Source organism: Elephas maximus, chromosome 6, assembly GCF_024166365.1.
Source record: "Elephas maximus indicus isolate mEleMax1 chromosome 6, mEleMax1 primary haplotype, whole genome shotgun sequence".
Taxonomy (NCBI): Eukaryota; Metazoa; Chordata; class Mammalia; order Proboscidea; family Elephantidae; genus Elephas; species Elephas maximus.
The window spans coordinates 94,118,438-94,144,007 of record NC_064824.1 but is presented as its reverse complement, the minus strand read 5'-3'; the positions used below and the strand labels follow the sequence as shown (position 1 = coordinate 94,144,007).

General features: G+C 38.2%; 2 protein-coding genes across 10 annotated transcripts in view; one reads left to right on the top strand and one right to left on the bottom strand.

The window, feature by feature from the left end:
- DNAH7 (dynein axonemal heavy chain 7) overlaps window positions 1-15,710 on the top strand; it is a 259,550-nt gene extending 243,840 nt beyond the window's left edge. For all 4 annotated transcript variants that reach the window (XM_049887739.1, XM_049887741.1, XM_049887740.1 and 1 more), the window contains 2 exons: window positions 13,651-13,754; window positions 15,371-15,710. In XM_049887739.1, the coding sequence (XP_049743696.1) occupies window positions 13,651-13,754; window positions 15,371-15,577 (311 nt within the window). In that variant the 3' untranslated portion in view covers window positions 15,578-15,710. The remainder of the gene's footprint in view (window positions 1-13,650; window positions 13,755-15,370) is intronic.
- A 91-nt stretch (window positions 15,711-15,801) lies between these two features.
- The window catches only part of SLC39A10 (solute carrier family 39 member 10), a 51,181-nt gene continuing 41,412 nt past the window's right edge, over window positions 15,802-25,570 (bottom strand). For all 6 annotated transcript variants that reach the window (XM_049887733.1, XM_049887737.1, XM_049887732.1 and 3 more), the window contains 4 exons: window positions 24,960-25,328; window positions 23,815-23,895; window positions 21,121-21,311; window positions 15,802-18,586 (listed from right to left, as the gene is read on the bottom strand). In XM_049887733.1, the coding sequence (XP_049743690.1) occupies window positions 18,428-18,586; window positions 21,121-21,311; window positions 23,815-23,895; window positions 24,960-25,328 (800 nt within the window). In that variant the 3' untranslated portion in view covers window positions 15,802-18,427. The remainder of the gene's footprint in view (window positions 18,587-21,120; window positions 21,312-23,814; window positions 23,896-24,959; window positions 25,329-25,570) is intronic.

The following is a 25,570-nucleotide window of genomic DNA, read 5'->3' as shown; positions in this document are numbered from 1 at the left end:
ATTTTTGCAAAATTTTCTAAGTTTGAAATTATTTCTAATAAGAAGTTTAAAAGAAAGTAATCATCAAATTAATGATACATGGAATAATCAACCATAATCTTATGTTGGCCTTGGGGAATGAAGATGGTACAACTTGAAAAGAAGAAAGTTTCCCTGGTAATTGGAAGAGCACACTTTGCAGACTCCTAAAATACGTATCCCTTCCTTCTATACATCATTACAAAGCTTAAAAAAGTTAATAGCTATCAGGAGCATTTGTGTTTCAATTAAAAGATTGATAATGAGTATATTTACTTGTTTTTCTTAACTGATTAGTTGCCTTTTCCATACTTTGTGTCTATACTGATCCTTTATTTAAATTTTAGTGGACAAGACCACTACTGTAAATAAATAAAATTTCAAAAATTCTCTAGACTTCTTGACTTAAGCCAAAATGGTGCTGTCTTTTTTAAAAATGACATTAATCCTAAATGACTGTTAATTGTATACTCCTTTAACTAGTGTGTCAAAGACAATTGTACTTCCTTACTCATCAGTTTACTGGCTCACTCTATACTAGACATTGGGAATATCAACAGTGACCAATGAGACAGGATCTTGGCCCTCGACTAATTTATATTCTGGTGGGACATACTAGCTAGTAGGTATATAATCACAACAGAGTATGATAATCACATTACTCAGCCAAATATTCTTGAGCATCTCAAATCTGAAGGGGGTTTGCAACACTATCAGGCAGTCCTACAATTATTCCTTGGGAAATTCACTTCCCCACTCTCAACACAACCACTGCTACCTGCTTTCCCCTTCACTCTGCTCCCACAGCTCACCTCATCCTTCACTGAAAAGATAAAAAGCTATCAGAACTTTTATCACCACCAAATCCATATATCTGTCAACATCTATACTGTCTGATAGTTTATCCCATTTTGTTTCTTCTTCTCAAAGGCTTTGCTTTTTTAATTGTGCCCTCCCTTTCCAGGATGAACAATGCCAGATAATTCCTATCAGCATTCAACATGCTCTAGAATTTTTCATCTTAAAACAAGCCAACAAACAATCCCAATTGTCTTAGTATCCATATCCCCTCAGTCTCTGTCCTATATCTCTGTTCCCCTTTATAAGGAAATTTCTCAAAATAATTGTCTTTACGTGCTGTTTCCAGGCTCTAACTTCCTATTTCCTGTTTGCCTTTCATCTTCTCCAGTCAACTGATGCCATTCTTGTCAAAGTTACTAATGATGTTCATGTTGACCAATCACATGCATTCACTTCTGACTTGAACTTAACACCTTAGCAGTTTTCACCAATTGAAAACTTCCTCTTTTTAGAGACATCCTTTTCTCTCTGCTTCCAGGACATCACCCTCTCCTGACTTTCCTCTTATGGTCACTAGCCATGTGCTTCTTTGCTGGCTGTTCCTCCTTTAAATATTAGAGTTCCCAAGGCCTCAATCCTGAACTATTTCTGTTTTCTAATTACACCCTTGCCCTAAATGACCTCATCTTTCTCTGTATCTTTAAACATTATTGTCCTTCAAATTTAAACCTTCAGTCTAGATCTTTCCTCTGAGATCCAGACCTCTGTATACAGCTGCCTACCTAACATCTCTACTTTGATGTCTCCTGGATATCTAACACTTAAACTGAGTTTCAATAAATGGCACCACTGTCTAGCTGGAAACCTGTGGACCGTTCTTCACTCTCCTGGTGCCTCATACATTCACATCAAATGCAGTCACTCTCCTACAATGCTACTGCCATTGCTACTTTTATCTAGAATTCTTCTTTAACCTCATATCTTGTCTCCCTACTTGTGTCATTACCCACTTATAATCCTTAAGTTATACAGCAGCCACAGAAATTTTTAAAAAATGTAAACAGATCATGTCACCTCTTAGCCCCCACTGGAAATTCAAATGACTAATAAAGACATTTTTCCCATTGTAATTAGAACAAAATCCAGACTCCTTGCCATGACTATGAGGCCAAGTACGTTTTAGCCACTGCCTGCCTGTTCAACCTCATCATGAACAACCTCATCTTGTGCCGTTCTCTCCCCTACTCTGTCACACTGACCGCTGACAGTTCCTAGAATGCCTCAAGCTGTTTCCTCTTTGGAGTCTTTGTATTTGCTGTTCTTAAACCCAGACCCAGCATAGTGAGCACTTCTCATCCTTCAGGTTTCAGTTTAAAGTACAGTTCATCAGAAAGACCCTTAATGAACATTCTATGTATTGAAGCTCCTAACCCCACCTCATTACTCTATCTTACAACACTGCTCATTAACCTCAAAGCATTAGTCACACTCTGAAATTATTTTCTTTTTTTCCTTCTTTATTGTCTGTCTTCCCACTACAGTGCAAATACCAAAATGGCAGTGACTTTTTCTGTCTTCACCCTTCTTCCCTCAGTGTCTGGCACATAATTGGTCCTCAAATACTGCTGTAGAAATTCCAGAAATTACGCTGCTTGAGTCCACAACAAATTCATAGTATCTAACCCAATATTCGAAAGAGCCCTGGATGCATAGTGGTTAACTTGGCTGCTAACTAGAAGGTTGGAGGTTCAAGCCCACCAGCCGCACCTTGGGAGAAAGATGTGGCAGTGTGCTTCTATAAAGATTCACAGCTTTGGAAACCCTATGGGGCAGTTCCACTCTGTCCTATAGGGTTGCCATGAGTTGAAATTGACTAAACGACAACGGGTTTGTTTTTTTTTGTCAACCCAACATTTTAAACTTCCATTTACTACAACTGTCGTTAATATTTAATTCCAGCCCCCACATGCCTGTCACTTTGTTGTACTGTGGGGGCTTCCGTATGGCTGTGATGCTGGAAGCTATGCCACCAGTATTCAGATACCAGCAGGGTCACCCATGGAGGACAGGTTTCAGCGGAGCTTCCAGACTAAGACAGACTAGGAAGAAGGATCCAGCAGTCTACTTCTGAGAAGCATTAGCCAGTGAAAACCTTATGAATAGCAGTGGAACATTCTCTGATATAGTGCTGGAAGATGAGCCCCCCAGGTTGGAAGGCACTCAAAAGATGACTGGGGAAGAGCTGCCTCCTCAAAGTAGAGTTGACCTTAATGACGTGGATGGAGTAAAGCTTTTGGGACCTTCATTTGCTGATGTGGCACGACTCAAAATGAGAAGAAACAGCTGCAAACATCCATTAATAATCGGAACCTGGGATGTACGAAGTATGAATCTAGGAAAATTGGAAATTGTCAAAAATGAAATGGAACACATAAACATTGATATCCTAGGCATTAGTGAGCTGAAATGGACTGGTATTGGCCATTTTGAATCGGACAATCATGTAGTCTACTATGCTGGGAATGACAACTCGAAGAGGAATGGTGTTGCATTCATTGTCAAAAAGAACGTTTCAAGATGTATCCTGAAGTACAACACTGTCAGTGACAGGATAATATCCATACGCCTACCAGGAAGACCAGTTAATACGACTGTTATTTAAATTTACGCACCAACCACTAGAGCCAAAGATGAAGAAACAGAAGATTTTTATCAGCTGCTGCAGACTGAAATTGATTGAACATACAGTCAAGATGCATTGATAGTTATTGGCAATTCGGATGCGAAAGTTGGAAACAAAGAAGGATCAGTAGTTGGAAAATACGGCCTTGGTGATAGAAACAATGCCGGAGATTGAATGATAGAATTTTGCAAGACCAACGACTTCTTCATTGCAAATACCTTCTTTCACCAACATAAAGGGTGACTATACACATGGACCTCACCAGATGGAACACACAGAAATCAAACTGACTACATCTGTGGAAAGAGATGATGGAAAAACTCAATATCATCAGTCAGAATAAGGCCAGGGGCTGACTGTGGAACAGACCATCAATTGATCATATGCAATTTCAAGCTGAAACTGAAGAAAATCACAGTAAGTCCACGAAAGCCAAAATATGACCTTGAGTATATCTCACCTGAATTTAGAGACCATCCGAAGAATAGATGGGATGCATTGAACACTAGTGACCGAAGACCAGACAAGTTGTGGAATGACATCAAGGACATCATCCATGAAGAAAGCAAGAGGTCATTAAAAAGACAGGAAAGAAAGAAAAGACCAAGATGGATGTCAGTGGAGACTCTGAATCTTGCTCTCAAACGTCCAGCAGCTAAAGCAAAAGGAAGAATTGTTGAAGTAAAAGATCTGAACAGATTTCAAAGGGCGGCTCGAGAAGACAAAGTATTATAACGACATTTACAAAGAGCTGGAGATGGAAAACCAAAAGGGAAGAACACGCTTGGCATTTCTCAAGCTGAAAGAACTGAAGAAAAAATTCAAGCCTCGAGTTGCAATAGTGAAGGATTCCATGGGGAAAATATTAAATGACGCAGAAAGCATCAAAAGAAGATGGAAGGAATACAGAGTCATTATACCAAAAAGAATTAGTCGATGTTCAACCACTTCAAGAGGTGGCATATGATCAGGAACCGATGGTACTGAAGGAAGAAAGTCCAAGCTGCTCTGAAGGCATTGGCGAAAACCAAGGCTCCAGGAATTGATGGAATATCAATTGAGATGTTTCAACAAAGAGATGCAGCGCTGGAGGTGCTCACTCGTCTATGCCAAGAAATATGGAAGACAGCTGCCTGGCCAACTGACTGGAAGAGATCCATATTTATGCCTATTCCCAAGAAAGGTGATCCAGCCGAATCTGGAAATTATAGAACAATATCATTAATATCACATGCAAGCAAAATTTTGGTGAAGATCATTCAAAAACGGCTGCAGCAGTATATCGACAGGGCACTGCCAGAAATTCAGGCCGGTTTCAGAAGAGGACGTGGAACCAGGGATATCATTGCTGATGTCAGATGGATCCTGGCTGAAAGCAGAGAATACCAGAGGGATGTTTACCTGTGTTTTATTGACTATACAAAGGCATTTGACTGTGTGGATCATAACAAACTAGGGATAACATTGTGAAGAATGAGAATTCCAGAACACTTAATTGTGCTCATGAGGAACCTTTACATAGATCAAGAGGCAGTTATTCAGACAGAACTAGGGGATACTGGTTGGTTTAAAGTCAGGAAAGGTATGCGTCAGGGTTGTATTCTTTCACCATACCTATTCAATCTGTATGCTGAGCAAATAATCCGAGAAGCTGGACTATATGAAGAAGAACAGCGCATCAGGATTGGAAGAAGATTCATTAACAACCTGTGTTATACAGATGACACAACCTTGCTTCCTGAAAGTGAAGAGGACTTGAAGCACTTTAATGAAGATCAAAGACCACAGCCTTCAGTATGGATTATACCTCAACATAAAGAAAACAAAAATCCTCACAACTGGACCAATGAGCAACATCATGATAAAAGGAGAAAAGATTGAAGTTGTCAAGGATTTCATTTTACTTGGATCCACAATCAACAGCCATGGAAGCAGCAGTCAAGAAATTAAAAGATGCATTGCATTGGGCAAATCTGCTGCAAAGGACCTCTTCAAAGTGCTGAAGAGCAAGGGTATCACCTTGAAGACTAAGGTGCACTTGACCCTAGCCATGGTATTTTCAATCGCATCATATGCATGTGAAAGCTGGACAATGAATAAGGAAGACTGAAGAAGAATTGATGCCTTTGAATTGTGGTGTTGGCAAAGAATATTGAATATACCATGGACTGCCAGAAGAATGAACAAATCTGTCTTAGAAGAAGTACAGCCAGAATGCTCCTTAGAGGCAAGGATGGGGAGACTGTGTCTTACATACTTTGGACGTGTTGTCCAGAGGGATCAGTCCCTGGAGAAGGATATTATGCTTGGCAGAGTACAGGGTCAGCAGAAAAGAGGAAGACCCTCAACAAGGTGGATTGACAAAGTGTCTGCAACAATGAGCTCAAGCATAACAATAATTTTAAGGGTGGCTCGGGACCAGGCAGTGTTTCGTTCTGTTGCAAATAGGGCCGCTATGAGCTGGAAACCACTCAATGGCACCTAATAACAACAACAACATTTAATTCTAGCAGTCTTATTGCAGAAACACATTTAAGAGCAATAAATGCTGGGGAAAAGGAACATTGAGACAAGAATGTCTTAACACCTAATCATTTTTTATTCCAGCCATAGATGTCTGACTCATCATTTATCTGGCCATTTATTCAGAATTCCTTTACTCTTAATATACTCAGAACGGCCGGTTGTTGCATGCCTGAGGGAATTTAACAACTTCCTGCTAAATTGTTTAGTTTATTGTTTCCTTAATTTTATAGGCCCTTAAAAAATAGCTTCTCTGTAATATATCACTGTATTTCATGCCTAAAAAAAAGGTACCAATAAATAGAAGTTTGAGTCCCTGCTCTTATAAAATTCAAAACATAGTGAATTAGCCTCACAAACATACCTAGAAGGAAAAGTAATTGTGTTCAAACCAAGGCTTCGAACTAGTTCTTTCCAGTTCGAACCCCTACTGAGAATTTGGATTTCTCCCCCAGGTATACTGAATCAGAACCTACATTTTAACAAGATCCCCAAGTGATTTTCATGTATAAAACATTTCGAGAACCGCTGCCATCCCAGTGGTTCTTAGAGTTGGTCCCTAACCAGCACCCTTAGCATCACCTGGGAACTTGTTAGAAATGCAGATTCTCAGCAGGGGTTCAAACCTACTATTAGAAGTTGGTTCAAATTAATTTGTGGGAAGGGAGTGAAGGGGCGTTTAAGGTGAAGATAGGCAAATAAAGAGGAAGTGCATGGACACGGACTGTACAGTCACTCTGTGCCACTGCTGGGTTCCAGAAACTGTCTTTTACATTTAGTCTCAAAAACAACCCTGTTCCACAAGTACTATCATTGCTGCCATTATACAAGAGCAGAAACTAAGGCTTTGTTGTTGTTGTTAGGTGCCACCAAGTCAGTTCCAACTCATACCAACCCTTTGTACAACAGAACAAAACATTGCCTGGTCCATCCTCAGAGTTGTTGCAATGTTTGAGCCCATTGTTGCAGCCACTGTGTCAGTCCATCTCATTGAGTGCTTTCCTCATTTTTGCTGACCCTCTGCTTTACCAAGCATTAAGTCCTTCTCCAGGGACTCCTGATAACTTGTCCAAAGTACATGAGACGAAGTCTTGCTATCCTTCCTTCTAAGGAGCATTCCGGCTGTACTTCTTCCAAGACAGATTGTTTGTTCTTCTAGAGGTCCATGGCATATCCAATATTCTTCACCAACACCATAATTCAAAGGCATCAATTCTTCTTTGGTCTATTTTGGGTTTGTTTTCATTGGCCTGTCTAATTTTTGACTGAAGGATGAACCTCAGGAGTGACTTCAAGTACTGAGTTAAAAGGCTATGGAGGGGTGGGGTGGGGGGCATACTCTCAGGGTTTTTGCAGTCTCTGTCAGACTAGTAAGTCTGGTCATTTTTGTTTGTAAGTTAGAATTTTGTTCTACATTTTTCTCCTGCTCTGTCTGGGACCCTCTACTGTGATCCCTGTTAGAGCAGTTGGTGGTGGTAGCTGGATACCATGTAGTTGTGCTGGACTCAGTCTGGTGGAGGCTGTGGTAGTTGTGGTCCATTAGTCCTTTAGACTAATCTTTCCCTTGTGTCTTTTGTTTTCTTCATCTCCCTTTCTCCAGACAGGGTAGAACCAGTGGAGTATCTTAGATGGCTGATCACAAACTTTAAGACCCCAGATGCAACTCACCAAAGTAGGATGTAGAATATTTTCTTTATAAAATATGTTATGCCAATTGAGCTAGATGTCCCCTGAGACCATGATCCCTAGCCCTCAGCCCACTATTTCGGTCCCTCAGGGAGTTTGGATGTGTCTGTGAAGCTTCCAGAAACCCTGGTAGTGCAGTGGTTAAGTACTATGGCTGCTAAACAAAGGTTCGGCAGTTCAAATCCACCAGGTGCTCCTTGGAAACTCCATGGGGCATTTCTCCTCTGTCCTGTAGGGTTGCTATGAGTTGGAATCAACTCCATGACAATGGGTTTGGTTTGGTTTTTTATGAAGCTTCTGTGACCTTGTCTTGGTCAAGTTGTGCTGACTTCCCCAGTATTGTGTACCGTCTTACACTTCACCAAAGTTACCACTTGTCTATTGTCTAGTTAGTGTTTTTCTGTCCACACCCCTCCCCTTCCTAGTAACCATCAAAGATTGTTTCTTTCTGTGTGTAAACCTTTTGATGAGTTTTTATAATAGTGGTCTCATATAGTATTTGTCGTTTTGTGATTGACTTATTTCACTCAGATAATGCCCTCCAGTTGTCAGGGATTTCATTTTACTTGGATCTACAATCAACACCCATGGAAGCAGCAGTCAAGAAATCAAAAGACACATTGTACTCGATAAATCTGCTGCAAAAGACCTCTATAAAATGTTGAAAAGCAAAGATGTCACCTTGAAGACTAAGGTGCATCTGACCCAAACCATGGTATTTTCAATCACCTTATATGCATGCAAAAGCTGGACAATGAATAAGGAAGACCAAAGAAGAATTTTTTTGAAATTTTGTGAATTGTGGTGTTGTTGAAGAATATTGAATGTACCATGGACTGTCAAAAGAACAAACAAATCTGTCTTGGAAGAAATACAACCAGAATGCTCCTTAGAAGCAAGGATGGAGAGAGTAGGTCTCACATACTTTGGACATGTTATCAAGAGGTGCTTAGTTCCTGGAGAAGGTTATCATGCTTTATAAAGTAGAGGGTCAGTGAAAAAGAGGAAGACCCTCAATGAGATGGATTAACACAGTAGCTACAAGAATGGGCTTAAGCATAACAACGATTGTGAGGATGGCACAGGACCGGGCAGTGTTTCATTTCATTGTACATAAGGTCGCTATGAGTCTGAACCAACTTGATGGCACCTAACAACAACAAATGCTCTCCAGATTCATCCATGTTGTAAGATTATTTCTCAGATTCATCATTGTTCTTTACTGTTGTGTAGTATTCCATTGTATGTGTGTACCATAGTTACCATAGTTTGTTTATCCAGTCATCTGTTGATGGGCACTAAGGTTGTTTCCATTTTTTTGCTAGTGAATAATGCTGTAATGAACATGGGTGTGCATATGTCTGTTAGTGTGATGGCTCTTATTTCTCTAGGATATATTCCTAGGAGTGGGATAGCTGGATCATATGGTATTTCTATTTCTAGCTTTCTAAGGAAGTGCCATGTCATTTTCCAAAATGGTTGTGCCATTTTATATTCCCACCAGCAGCACATGAGAGTTCCAAGCTCCTCCCAGCCTCTCCAACATTTGGTATCATTTGACTTCTTGACTGCTGCTTGCCTGGGCATTGATCATGGATGCAATTAAATGAAATTCTTGACAACTGCAATATTTTCTCCATTTATCATAATGTTGGTTATTTGTCCAGTTGTGAGGATTTTTGTTTTCTTTATGTTATGTAATCCATACTGAAAGGTGTAGTCTTTGATCTGCATCAGCAAGTGCTTCAAGTCCTCTTTGCTTTCAGCAGGCAAAGTTGTGTCATCTACATATTGCAGGTTGTTAATGAGTCTTCTTCCAATCCTGATGCCATGCTCTTCTTCTTAATAACTTGAGTAAGTTCTCATAGCTAGTTACTGGCTAGTAGCTAGGACATCTGGCTTTCAAGCCTGCAAGCTTAATTGCTTTCCTCATGGCTTACTTAGTGTTTCGATAGGAGAAGTAAGAAAACATCATTAAATTTCCAAGGAAAGTATTTAATTCAGATGCAAGAATATGCTTTTTTTTTTTTCTAATATCTTTGTGATAAAAGATAGGAAGTGGTGTTTGACTGAAATCTGAGCAGTACTGACGATGTTCCTCAATTATATGTTTCTGAGCTTACCTGAAAGATTGAGTTTATAAAAGGCATTGCCTAAAGTTTGTAAACTAGCTAATAGCCAAGACCAAACTGTTGAATTGCCAATCATTATACACTGAACATAGACATTGTACATGGTAGCTGATATATCTTTTCACAGTGATTTGCTAATTTAACTGAAAACTGCTCTTATTAAAAAAGGTCAGATATTAAAAATCCAATATTATCTTGAAAATGGTGGAACAGGTATAAAGCTCAATTTATCTAAAGATCAATAAAGACTATTTAGTGTTACAAGATCATACAGTAAAGAGAAATCTATTTAGCCATCAGCTAAATAAACCATCATATTGAATACTAAAGTACTAGCCCTGGCTTGATTTATAATAACTGATAGATACTAAGCTGATAGGTATTAGCTAAATCATAAATTTTATTATTTTGTACACACACACACACATTTTCACTGATAAACACACATACCCACAAATTAAAAAAATAAATAAAACCATTGCTGTCGAGTTGATTCCGACTTGTAGTGACCCTATAGGACAGAGTAGAACTGCCCCATAAGGCTTCCAAGGAGCGGCTGGTGGATTTAAGCTGCTGACCTTTTGGTTAGCAGCTGTAGCTCTTAACCACTGCACCACCACGGCTCCACAAATTAGCCTTTATCATTCCAGTTTTTTTCCTTCCTACTTAGCTAGTAACCAGAAAGAAAATGAGAATCCATGGTATGATTTGGAGAAATGGTAAGACCATAGATCCCACATGAGAACAGCCTGGGCTAGAACCAAAGATTCTTTCCAATCTCTACCCCTCCACCAGTCTCTCTTCTTTATACACACTTTAGTGTGTGCCTTTTTCTGGGTGCTGGGCTCATAAAGACGACAACCTCATTTACCTAAGATTAAATTAAAACTTGAGAAGGACATTTTGAAGGTTGCCATGCCATGGTAAGCTTATGTATTATGTACTTGGCATCCTACAATCTAGATATATTTGCCTAAGATTCATCTTATCTGAATTAGTACTCCTAGTCATCGACTGAGAGCCCTACACAGTGGGAAGAGGAGCAGAAATAGTGAACAAGAGAGGGATAGCCTATGGATGGCAAAAGGAGTGATTCATAGAATTTGAAGTGGAAAAAAAAATTTGTTTGTTTTTATGAGTGAGGACCTAGTTAACATCTACCTAATACTCTGTGGAAACCCTGGTGGTGTAGTGGTTAAGTGCCATGGCTGCTAACCAAAAGCTTGGCAGTTTGAATCTACCAGGCACTCTTCGGAAACTCTATGGGGCAGTTCTACGCTCTCCTACAGGGTTGCTATGAGTCGTAATCAACTTGACGGCAACGGGCTTTAACAGTCCATAATTTGTGTTTCCTTAAGGTACTTAACTGACCATGAGAAATAAAAAATGCATTTGAATATCCCCATCACATTTCCTGTAATATTGTCAGGTTGGAGAGAACTTTTATCCCTATCTCTACTTTTCTACGTGTTGGAATGGACTCTTCTGTTCATTCTCTATGCCATTCTCTTTCTTCCCAAACAAGGAATAATCTGATTGTTTACAGCCAGAGATTTACTGGGCTATACTTATAAGCAAGTAGGACTAGGGTATTAAACGTCACTGCTCAGAATGGTAAGTCCTTGAAGTTCTCATGGACCTGTCTATAGGTTCTCCTCTATTTTCTCCTTTCCCATCTATTATTGTGACTGGTCTGTAGGCTTAGGGCTGCCTGCAGGGGTCAGCATGTGCTTTGAAGACCCATCTCTTCCTGAGGTGGCCCACCAATCACATTGTCCAAGGTTCAAACTGTACTTTCTAATTTGGCTTTTTCAGAGTTATACTTTGGCATATATTAGGCAAGTGCTTTGCCAATTAATAAAACTGATATTTTATTCCAACGTATTCTTTTTATCATTTAAAACCCGGAGGGGAGAAAGCATAAATCTTCCCTCCAACTTTCATCACTGGACTATCCACATGTGGCTATTTAAATTTATTAAAATTAAATATTCAGTGCCTCAGTCACCCTAATCAGGTTTCAAGTGCTCAGTAGCCACATGTAGCTAGTCGCCACCATATTGGGCAGCGTAAACATAGAGCCTTTCATCACTGCAGAAAGTCCTGTTGGACATCAATGCTCCAGCAGACGTGAGTACTTGATATGCTGGTTTCCAAAGTGCTTTTACTTTTATTAGCTGATTTGAGTCTAACAGCTCTACAAAGCAGGCATTCTCTATCACAAATCTCTGTCAGGCCCTGAGGTTAGATGAATTGCTCAGTTGCACAAATTAGGAACTAAAACTTGTGTCTTCCTGCTCGCAGTATTGCCTCCCTTCACATCTGTGCAACATCTATAATGAATATTTGCATGTGCAAACACCAGTAGTCAATGCATGAGGCTTTACACAAAAGTACAGCCAGAGAAAGTACCCTGCATTTCATGAATTTCCTAATCCATGTTCATCTTCAGCTGTTACTGTGTGACATTACTTTCTAAAGGAGTTCATCCGTGTGTCCTCCCATTATACAGACTAAGGAGAGGTCTTGGCAGAATGGTATTTTGTGCATATGTTGCCTAGTAGCCGCTGGGATCCCTATAATTATAGTCTTTTTCTTGCAGCTTTTTTTCATAGCCTCTGACAACATATTTTAATAGTCACTGGCAAATCTGATACAGCACTTAAAAAAATTGAGGATTTCCCACAGGCTAATTTAAAATATCTTAAATATCTTCTATTTAGTTTTAGAAGCAACCCCTAATTTTACCATTGCGTGAATTCACTAGACAAAGTACAGATGTCCTTGAAATATGGCCCTAAAACGAAGCACTCAGGAAAAGATGCTCTCTATCATTAGCCATCACAGAGATGCAAATCAAAACCATGATGATACCAAACACCTTGCGGGACCAAGTTGCTGGGCTGAGGGCTAGGACCATGGTCTCGGGGGACATTTAGGTCAACTGGCATAACATATTTCGTAAAGAAAATGATCTACATTCTGCTTTGATGAGTAGTGTCTGGGGTCTTAAAAGCTTGTGAGGGGCCATGTAAGGTACAACTATTGGTCTCATCCCATCTGGAGCAAAGGAAAATGAAGAAAACCAAAGACACAAGGAAGCAATTAGTTCAAAGGACTAATGGACCACATGAACCACAGCCTCCACTAGCCTGAGACCAGAACTAGATGGTGTCTGCACCACCAACCGCTCTGACGGGGATCACAATAGATGGTCCTGGACAGAGCAGGAGAAAAATGTAGAACAAAATTCAAATTCACAAAAAAGACCAGACTTACAGTCTGAGACTGGAGGAACCCCTGAGATCTTGGCTCCCTGAACACCCTTCTCACACTCCTGAAGTTCACCTTTCAGCCAAATATTAGACAGGTCTATAAAACAGTAATACCCGTGAGGAATATGCTCCTTAGAACCATCAAGTATTCATTATCAGGTGGGTAACACCTGCCCAAAAGCAAAGATGAGAAGGCAGGAAGAGGCCAGAAAATTGGATGAATGAACAGAAACGAGGAACCTGGGGTGGAAAGGGGAAGAGTGCTGACACATTACAATCAGTGTCATAAAACAACTTGTGTATAAATCATTGAATGGGAAACTAATTTGCTCTGTAAACTTCTACCTGAAGCACAATGAAATGTTGCCAAAAAAAAACCCCAAAGCACTCAGAAAATTTTGTTTTAGAACAAGCCTTAGGCTGCTAACCTCTTATCATCTGCATAGCATTCACATGTAGGAATTATAGATTCGGAGCGCAATCAATATGCATATTGAAAGTGTTGTAATCAACCCGTTTCTTTTACAATTAGGTGTTTTCATTTATGGATTGTTTCTGGATGGCGCTTCCTGGAATAGAAAGATCAAGAAACTTGCAGAATCCCATCCCAAAATTCTTTATGATACAGTGCCTGTGGTTAGTATTTTCTAATAATACATGGGGATGAGGGAAGCTATAATACACACACACACAAACACACACACGTTCAGTATATATGTATATTGACCTAAAAATGTGAAACTTAAAAAGATTGAAAGATTCCTACATGAAGACCATCTGCCTGAAAAGTTACTTTTTGTAGGCACCTGTCTTCAGCAGGGGCAGATTAAATTATAGAATTTTCCACCTGTTACTGCATCATGAGATAATGGCTGGATATTTTCAATCATTTTGAAAGGGAGGAGTGGGATGGTGGTAAAATACAGGCTGTGGGATTTACTTGAATTGTTTGGGGGCTGTGGAAGCAGCTCAAAGACAGGCAGAAATCCTTCAGAGCAGCTATTACAGGCACAGTGAGGGGCCAGCTGACTGCCAAGTGGGAGAAAACTATCACACATGCACACTGTGAGCAGAGAAGTTTCAAATGTGAGACCCAAATTGGAAGTCTCAGGGCAAATGTCTGCAATTTCAGTAGTCTGGGATTGGGCAGTTTTTCTTTCACCTGGGAACTTGCAGTGAGTGGCAGCAAGCAGTTGTTTATAAATGGATAATGATTCTTCTGAATAAGTAAGTCCACTAATATTAAAAAAAAAAAAAAAACTCATTCGGAAAATCCATTTTTAGGTTGAAATACATCTAGTTTTCAAGTGTTATGAGTCCTTTTACTGTAGCTGTATCTGCAAGGCTGCTTCGTGGATCCCCCTATGATAGAGACTCTGGATTCTACAATCATGAGAAATACAGACCACCTTTCTTTGCTCCTTCAGTTTGTTTTCACCTGAGAAACTTAAAAGATGGCTCCGAACAACGGGCTGTCAAACTGTATTACTTCAAGGACCGCTACTATTATTAGTACAGGAAAAATAAATTCAACTAAATGCTAAAACAAAGCATCGTATTCCATCTTTATAGTTAAAGGCTTGTTCGTTACTCATATTCAGAGATCAACTTCCCTCAAAATCCACCCATTTTTGAGATTAGGTGAGGCTCACCAGTGAGTTGTACACTTAATATTCTAGAATCTTGGCTAATGACTCTGAAATGAATATGGGCTTATTGCATAAAGGAATGTGACTCCATTTAAAACAGCATTCATCTACATTTCCTTTAAAACAGTTGCCTAAAATGTGGAGAGCGGGGGAAGAGCGAGTGCCATCTAGTTATTAGCCATTGATAAAAATGCCTTAAGAATTCTCGGGGATGACTGGCCACCAATTTATAAGACATATGCTTTTAGTAACAATAGTGGCAGTTCTCTGTCCTTTGAAAGTGTATCTTTTTGGTTGTTTTAAGTGCCAAAAGTCATCCCCATTAAGTATGGTGGAGGTGATGAATAAGGTAATCAGTTTCCTGATAGAGCAGGTGAGAATGACATGGACTTATTTTCTCCTTTAGCTCCCTAACTGGTTCTGAAGATAGTTATGAGAGCGCTAAAAAAAAAAAAAAAGCAATGGCAGCACTGCTGAAAGAAAATGTCAGCCACGGTATTAGCAGACATAATTTAACCAATCTTACTTTGACAAGGTATTAGGCTCAAATGGATGTTAAATGTAACAGCCTTTGTTTAAGATGTTTTAAATATTTTCTTCCAGATGTGGCTAAAGCCCTGTAAGAGGTTAGACATACCAAAACGACCAAGTTATGTTGCTCCATTATATAAGACAAGTGAGCGGAGAGGAACATTATCTACCACTGGCCACTCTACAAACTTTGTGATCGCCATGACTCTTCCCTCTGACCATCCCAAGGAGCACTGGATCGGACGGGGTGTAGCACTGTTATGTCAACTTAATTCATAATGAGATGTCATTTCCCTGTTCTTCTTTCTTCTTAGACAGTTGAGTAGAAAGTATATTTTACTTTTTAAGCAATTTTTTTGCTTTAATTCAATTTGACTAGATTTATACTGAATAATGAATTTATTTATGTACAAATGCAGCCTAAATTTTCAATGATTCATGCTTCAGTGTAAGTAAATGTTCTGAAATAAAGACAAAGAAAACACACTGGTATATTTGCTCTATTTGAGTAACTTTATTTTGGGAGAGTTCCATAAGCATTAGGAACATACATAAAATGACACACCACTGTTGACAATGAAAAGAAAAAAAAAAAAAAAACAGCATTTGATCATTTCCAGCTTTACAAATTCTTAAAAAATGATTCAGTTACAACAAAAAAAAGTTTAGATATTTTAGCAAGTTATCACCTTGCAGGACCATAATCACATTTAAGCCACTGACTTACTGGTAATGGAAAAATTTCACACTGCATCTAGTTACTACAATATTTCCAAGCATAATCACAGCTGATTGAATGCAATGTGATATACACCAAAATTCATATGGATGTCACACAGTGACAGCATTGTACAAGTAACATTAATGACCTCCAACAAACGCATGTTAAAATTAGACTGGTCAGGCTAAATGGAATGTTGGAGCCAAAGAGAAATGTAGTGGAATTCAGATTGTCTATAAGACTTGAAAATATACAATAGAATGATGTGGAAACTAAATACTGGTGGAACCCTAACAAAATACTAGCAGCAACTGTTACAGCCCTCTTGAAAGGTTTAAAAAATCCTAGCAAATAAAGATAATACCATTTTTGAGAGAATATAAAACTTGATATACTTCAGCAAACCCATCTGCTTTAAATCAGGCATTTAGACTGGGAGTGTATTCCAGCTGTAGCTTTACGTGAAAGTTTTTAATGAAGCAGATTGAATGCTGGAATGCAGAGTCCTCCTCGGGTGTAAAAACTCCAAAATGAGCTACAGATGTATCTGGTTCAGAAAGCAAGACGTTTGAATCACTCGACGTTGGCAGTACTAAATAAAATACCAGCACCTTTTGGTAGGTTGCTTGAAGTGCCAAGCAATGAGATGAGGACTGTCCTAATTCAGTGCCCAGTGCTGAAAATAATGTAGGTATGACACCCCTACTTGTTACAAGGAGGCCATGGAGAGAGCTAGAAAGACTACTTTCAAATACTAAGCATAAATTAAAAGTACCACCACCTGAATGCCCTTGTTTACAGCCTAAAGAACACTGGCAATCATCTATTAATACCTGGATGCATGTGCTGCTCTCAAAGTTCCGATTTTTGTTTTAAAGTTGATGGAGTTAAGAGGAACAGAACTGGGGAAAGGAGGACGACTAAATGAAAACATTTTAAATGGAATGGAAGAAGTTTGGCTCTTAAATATTTGAACAGTAAGATTTTTTAAAGCAGCTACATTGGTTGCCAAAGCAGATTAAAACAAAGCTAGCTGCACAGTTCAAGTACAGTTTACCTGGTATAAATGAAGACCATATGGCACAATGTGTAAACGGAAAGCTACATGCATTTGACTAGCACTACAAATTATTCGGTCAAAATTCAGGATTAACATGGCTTGCACTTCTCACAAATCATTCACAATTATGGCAGGAACACAGGGCACCTAAGAGAGACACTAATCCCTATCAGGCACCGACAGCATATCTTGGCACAAAATGATCAAGTGATTTCAGCTTTGTTATTTAAAGACATAGTCCAAGTCACCTGGTACCATGATAGTCATGGTATCCATGGAGGTTATCCTAGTAATCGTTTTAATTGCCACTTCATATACAGATTATGGACATGGAGAAGTTGGATCTTCTGCTTCACAAACTTAGTGCCAGCCACAGCGTGCGCTTTTGGTTCCAAAGCCAAACTGGGAAAGCAATGCATACGTTCAGAACTGCAATCCCCCAGTCAGGTAACTAGTTAGTACTGTTAAGGCAGGGAAACTGAATACTTCAACCTTGTTTGGGTTCATCATTTTTTGTTTATATTTTAGGGGGTTACAATTTTAAGGAAAAAACATTTTACCACATGCCTCACCACCCCACCAAAAGACCCAAACTAAAACAAAATTAAAGTTAAAAAAAAAAAAAAACCCAAACACCAAGTATATTAATACAAAGGACCATCATGAATCTTTCATTCAACTGAAGCTCACGAAAACATACAATCACAATTTTCAGTAGTTTAGGCTGCAAGTTTAAACACTATGCAAATATATACAAAAATAGTAACTCTAGATTCAAGAATAAGGGCTTTCCCCAATGCTAAATCCATACTCTAACGCAGCCTGAGCTTTCCTCTAATTGCTACAGTCTATTTTATGCAGTTTCCAACTTCTGTCAAGTTGGTCCCTATTACGGTACATATATATGTAGCTGAATTAAAGGGCACTACAATTCATTCTTAAGCACAAACAAGTCTGCCCAAAGTCCATTTAAAATATTTTTAAAGTTTAAATGATTTTTTTGGTTCAATTTCTATTTCTGCATAGCCACAGAAGTTTCTACTAATAAAGAGACTAGTGTTTTATATGATTATTTAAAAAACAGTCTTAATCAAACCTACATCAACATTGGTTCAAAGAGTCCCATTTTTCTCCTTTTTTTATCACAGGCTTTATGTTTTTAAAAGACTCCCTTCACTCAGGGAAAACCGTACTGAGCACCAGTCTTTTGTGGTTAGGCTCAAATCTATGGAAGTTGTAAGTAGTGCAAGCCACTGACTTTTCTTTGAGCAATGTGCATACAGTACAGGGAACAGATGCAAAGCTGCATGGCAACATTCTTGTAATCAACAGTGATTACTGGGAATGGTCAAAACTGAATGTCAAGGACAATTTTGTCTTCATAGAGGGCAATCACCAGCATGATGGCAAATCCAAGCAGCAATCCCAAATTCTGAAGAATGAACTGCCCCACCGGACAAAAGCCATGTTCTTCATTGTCACCATCACCATGCAACATTTCTGGAAGCTGAAAAAAAGAACATCTTAATAAGCAGTTTTATATAATACTTTAGCTCAAATATTTTTAAAAAACATTTTCCTACTTAAGAAAACTAATGACTAAAGTGTTAACTACAAACAAAATGCTGATTTTATTGATCACAACGCTAACCATAAGCCATGTTTTAGTCAAACACGGAGAAAGAAATTTTATACTTTGTCTATATATGAATACTGAATCTGTTCCCTTCCTGCCTCCTAGCAAACACACAAAATATATGTATTAGTCATTTTTAATTAGTTAAATTCCACTGACCTTATTAATTCTGACATTTTATTTCATACTAAAGTATAACGTAAATTATCGCCAATAAAACTCAGAAATGATTACCACAAGTCTCACATTTATTGATAAATATTAAGCTTTCTGAGAAAGTAAGATTCCTTTCGGGGATACCTAATTCAAAACTGGATTATTACTTCACTCTTTTCCATTTGAAATTCTCATTTCCAGTGCATATGACAGCAAGGATAGGCATTTAGAGACAATTCCATATTGGCATCTCTATGCCTCTAAGCCATTACTTTCCTTCCAAGGTAGAAAACAGTGTATCAAAGCTATCGAAAAGAACTGGCACCAAGTCCTGCTGTGAGGCTGCCCTCACAGTGGCCTACTCTCTCAATACTGATAAAGTTCAAAATATTTCGAAATTTTTCAATTCTTTAAAGGAATAGTGCTTTGAAAGGTTTAATGATCATTTAACTCCTAAAGCATAAGCAATGCTATGTAGTATTATGTTAAGAGTAATCCACGAACTACAAAAAATTAAATGGTTCTCTAAGTAAGTAGGACGTACTGAGGATGAAATGCCTTTGCGTTATTATAAGTGTAAATTCTTTCCACCCAAACCTAATCGAAATTGTGAAAGAACTGCCACTTCTAGTTTTCACTTTCACATTTCTGCAATCAATATCTACAAAAAATGACATTGATTTGCTACTCTTAGACACTAGGCTTTACTCCAAACAGTATCACAGTGCTTTTGGGTTTAGAGAGGACAAATGTAGTAGTGTTTAGTCTATAATGCCTGCCTAGGAAGAAACGTCATTATAAAAGTTGTTAAATAATGAGTACAATTAATCCAACCAGCATGCTCTGCTGAACAGTGCTGAAGTATATTCAACAATTTCCTGAGGGTCATATTTATAAGAACTACCACATGCTGGTCATTTACTTTGTTTAAAAGTCTATGGAAGTGGTGTACAATGGCTTATTATACATGTATGAGGCCATTATTCCTGTCGAAAGTTCTCACCAAATTACTTTATCAAATCAACAAATGGTCTGTGATAGGGGTTGGCAAACTGCAAATCCAGCCGCCTATTCATTTACACACTGTCTGTGGCTGCTTTTGCACTGCAAGAGCAGAGCTCAGTTAGTTGTAGCAGAGACCACACTGCTACGGGGCTGCTACAAACACGACTGTTTCTGAACAGGTATAGATAACAGAGGGTGAGTAGAAGTGGTGATTGGAACTTGTGGAAGGTGTCTTGACAGCTTCAGTGGTCTCCATGAAATAGGAAGTAAGGTTACCGGCCGAGCATGACCATAGGAAATGAGGTACTAGAAGTCTGAGAAGAAAGGGAGGAAATGGCTACCTCTAAGCAACAGAATATAAATAATTTCTATTTTATTTTTGTTTCTATTTTCTAAACTTTCTACAATGAATAGGCATTACTTTTTTATGATTAAAATTCTAGGTTTTATAATTTTGAAATGAGACTACCTTACAGCTCCTACAAGGAAGAAAAGTGAATGTAATACCTATTTAAAAAAAGAAAAAAACTAACCAAATCTCTAGGATTTCCGTAAATAACACTGTCTAACATTTTTGGAAATTAAAGTAAAATTAAAATAAAGGTATTTATTAGTGCTTAGATTAGGAAACCCTGGTGGCTTAGTGGTTAAGTGCTACAGCTGCTAACCAAAAGGTCGGCAGTTCAAATCAGCCAGGTGCTCCTTGGAAACTCTACGGGGCAGTTCTACTTTGTCCTATAGGGTCACTATGAGTCAGAACTGACTCAACAGCAATGGGGTTTTTTTGGTTAGATTTATTAACTTTTAACTACAGTTAGATATAAGGGAAATTACAAAAATCCCTTGGAATATGCCATGTCCTACAGAAGACTGGCTTATCTAACAGGTGTAGTGTTTATTTCTTTGCCATAAAACAAGCTCAAAGAATTATTCTATTAACAATATTACAAAATCCCCAAAGTAGTATATTTCTGTAATTGTATCTCTAAAAACTACTGATGATGATTTTGAACGCTAATATCATTTGGTCAGAAACTTTCAGCATTTAAACTGGCTTCCAAAGAAGGAATCCTCCCATTTGAATGTCTTTTCTTGACAGATTATTCAGGATATCATTTTAAAATGGGTTATATTTTTTTTAATATAGCATGGCTTCCAAACCACTTCCCAAGATTTCTTCCATTTTTGCAAGCTGGAAAATTTAATTGAGGTTTAGTCCACAACAAAAATATAAAATATCTCACCATATCCACCAAGGCTACATAGAGGAACATGCCGGCCGTGATTGCAAAGATCCAAAGTGTGATGTTATTGGCATACTGCCCAACAGCTGTGCCTATCAGCATGCCTATGTAAGCCATCATGGCAGAGAGGAGGTTATAAACAATTGCTTGTTTTACAGTCATGCCTGCTTTAAGAAGAACTGCAAAATCACCTGCAATGAAGACATAATGTGAAAGTTTTAAAACCACACAATTTAAAACACAAATTTGAATGGAGAAAGCCAATAAGAAACAATATTAAGAATGGCACAAAAAGACACAGCTTTAATAATTGATGTTACATAAAATTTATTCTTTAGTAAATTAAACCTTAACACATTCAAACAACTGGATGGATTTCAAAAACATAATGCCAAAAGAAAACAGACACAATAGGATTCCATTTATACGGCATTCTCAAAAGACAAAACTATAGTGATGGAGAACATGTCAGTGGTTGCCAGAAGCAGGGATGGGGAAGGATGTAACTACAAAGGAATAGCACGAAAGAGTAAGATACTGGCACGTTGCATTATTTATCTCTGTTCCAACAAATTACTGCAAACCACACGTTAGGTGCTGTCAAGCCGGTTCCAACTCATAGGAACCCTATGTACAACTGAACGTCATTGCTAAGTTTGAGCCCATTGTTGCAGCCGCTCTGTCAGTCCATCTCCTTGAGGGTCTTCCTTTTTCACTGATCCTCTATTTTACCAAGCATGATGTCCTTTTCCAGGGACTGGTCCCTCCCAATACCAGGTTCAAAGTAGGTGGGACAAAGTCTCGCCATCCTCCCTTCTAAGGAGCATTCTGGCTGTACTTCTTCCAAGACAGATTTGTTCATTCTTCTGGCAGCCCACGGTATATTCAATGTTCTTCCCCAATGCCATAATTCAAATGTATCAATTCTTCGTTTGTCTTCCCTATTCACTGTCTAGCTTTCACAAGCATGAAGTGATTCAAAATACCATGGTTTGGGACAGGCGCACCTTAAGTTTTCAAGGTAACATCTTTGCTTTCTTAACACTTTAAAGAGGTCTTTTGTAGCACATCTGCCTAATGCAATGCGTCTTTTGATTTCTTGACTGCTGCTTCTATGGCTATCGATTGTGGATCCAAATAAGATGAAATCCTTGATAACTTCCATCTTTTCTCTGTTTATCATGATATTGCTTATTGGTCCAGTTGTGAAGATTTTTGTTTTGTTCATGTTGAGGTGTAATCCATACTGAAGGCTGTCGTCTTTGATCTTCATCAGTAAATGCCTGGGTCCTGGCCCAAGCAAAAATCTCTAATCCAGCTTTTACCTGAGCTCTGCACTAGGTATCAGTGGCTCACCTAACCATTAATACAAGTAATTCATTTGTCTGACATGTAGCTACCCTTTCTTGTATGTCACTTCCTCAATCAGAAACTACAGAGAGGTACGTAGTAGTAGGAAAGGAACCATCCCTAATCCCCAAAGCTTCTTGCTTTCAATTCTGTGCCCAAGTGGATCCTTGGGGGCTAGGACAATTCAATAAAACCACACTCAATCGTAACGTGGCCTGATATACTCCATTTACAGAGCTAATGGATAGGGAGGTAGGAAAGGAAGCTGGACGTTTTCCCAGTACACTGTGAGGGTGTATGTGTGCATTAAGTATCCAAGGCTATTATTAAGAAAGTTAAAAAGAAGTGAAACATTACAAATATGAGGCAACTTAATCATATTTAAAAGCTAAAGACAGGCTTGAATTGTATTCCTATAAAATTGGGTTAAAGAAAGTATTTGGCAAGTCAGTGTCTTACTAACACGGGAAAGGTAATTCTAAGATAAATTGAACCAAGAGAACAAAACAACTGGACTTTATAAAACTCTAGCAGTGTCAGAGATACATAATAGTACTTAAAAAAACCAATCACATACATCAAAATTACTGTGAAAATTTTAAATGCCTGCTATATGCCAGGAACTATGCTAAGTAGTTAGAGAAGGCTGTAAGATACACTATCCACACACAAAGAACCTATAGTTTAAGAAACAGGACATCTACAAGGGAAATACACTAAATACCAAAAGAAAGTAGGTGATAAGGTTTAAAGGAAGAAATAATCCAAGGCCTGAGGTACTGAGGATGGTACTGAAGTTGGAGAAAATGACTCACACCACAATAAACTAGGAATAGAGGAGCCAGACAAGCCAAGGAGGAGGACGGTATAACCAAAGGAAGAGATTTAGGCACACACACTACATGTCTGGTGAACTGTGTTTAGGTGAAGTGGAAAACATGACAGGATATACTGCAGGTCAGGTTGGAAAGGCAGGCGGAGGCCAAATGTGAAGGCCATTAACAGCAGGACTAATGAACCTCAGCCTTATTTTATATGTAAATGAAGCTATTGGAAGGTTCTAATTACATAAGGAAACCACATTTTAGGAAGCTATATCTGGTAATAAGGCGTATTAAGATGGGCTAGAGCAGAATGAACCCAGAGATACAAAGATTATGGAAACTGTCCAAGGAAAAGACAACAGAGGCAATGATATCTTGGTTTAATATCAGGATGTATCTTATAATCACGTCACTTTACACTTGCAATGAGCCATTTTTTGTTTTAAAACCTCTGCAATTTGGATGCATTTTACAACCGAAAAAGTCTTAGAATGTGGTAAAAATTATAAAGTTCTGTTACCTAATTCATGTGGCAGTTCATGACAGAAGACAGCTATGGAAGTACTGATGCCTCCAGTCAATCCAGCACTGAAAGCTGCTCCTGGGAAGGAAAAATATCAGTGGCATTTACTGATTTTTTGTTTTTCCATTTTTATTAATGATTACAAATTCAGTCTCTTTCATCTATCTAAATTAATTTCATAATATATTTGTGACTATTTTGCACAGTAGTTTTTGAACACATAACAAGGTATAACAGATGTCTGACAGTCAAAGAAAGAGCTACCCAAAAAAGAATAAAGCAAAAAAAAATATTCCCCATCAAATTAATTTCTCTATTTGTATAGCTTTCTAACTCACTAATAGCTTGGGAGTAGTGACAGTTTTCAATGCCCTAATTTAAAGTCTTGTAAGTTTATGATTTTGCTTACTCTTTAATATTTATATTAAAGTAGCTACCATTCTTCACCAAACTTTTCTGGGTCTAAAGTATAAATGGCACAAAATATTGTTTGTCTGATGAACCTGCGGATGAGATCTGCAGTATAAATGCATGTGATTCAACTACTAACAGAAGGCATATTCTTAGCATTCACAGGAACTGTGCATTCAGAAATATGCTCTCTGTTCTCTGAAAGAGATTAATAGAGTCTGGATTTCAAAATCATGCACTGATCACGTTAGCAAGATTCTAATAAAATATATTTTAACTTGGTACACTGGATTTTTAACATTACAGGGTTTTTCATCACCTTTTCAAAAATGGGTAAAACTAATTAAATCCAAGATTAAAATTAATGTATTCTCACTCAGGGTTGTGTGAATGTATTTCAAGATATAAATTTTAAGGTACTCTTTTCACTATGTGGCACTGAGTTTTAAATAAGAAATCAAGTTATTAAAGAAGTAAACACAAGCATTTGTTTATATGTTCCAAAAAACCACTGAACTTATACCTTTATGCCCCCAAATAAACCTATCAAGCTCATAAGCATAACCTTTAGAAACACCAAGTAAACAGGAATAATGTATGATAGTAGTGTTAAGCTCCAGACAAACTTTAATCTTACATATTATAGTCGTAAGATTATTGCTGACCTAGTGAAAGAAGAAAAACAGTCTTAATGAAAAACAAATCGTAACCCAAGTTTCAAGTCCACTTACCAATTGCTAACCCATCACTGAAGTTGTGGATACCATCCCCCATGATTACCATCCAAGCTATATTAGCTATTCCCGTTTCTTTCAGATCTGATCCAGAATGGCAAGGACCGTGTGAATGATGAGAATGTTTGTGGTGCCACTGATGATTGTGTTTCCTCAGCACAGTTTTACTCTCCTCGTGGTGGTTATGTGCAGTAGCATGGAGATCATGCTCATGAATGGTGTGTAACCCATCACTGTGAGAATGGTCCATGATCTTCTCCTCTTCTACACAAAGGTAATTTTTAGGAGGGGATTCTTGTTGGCCTTCTAAATCTGTCAGCTCAGTTTCATTAAGTCGATCTTCGGAAACAACGGAGTCATCAGTTCCTATATTTATAGCAAAAAATATGCTTGATCAACAAGTAAATGCAAAGACATTTGCTAATTTAACCCAGGCAGAATAGAAGTGTAATGAACATTTCTTAAGTGAATACCTTTTAAAACTCTTAACATATTTCCCTCAAATTAATTAGAAGCCATTTTAATACAGCAGTGTTTTATGAGGTCCAATAAAAATAAATAAACACATATATGCATATGAAACAAACTGGGGTCTCTGAGCTCCAAAA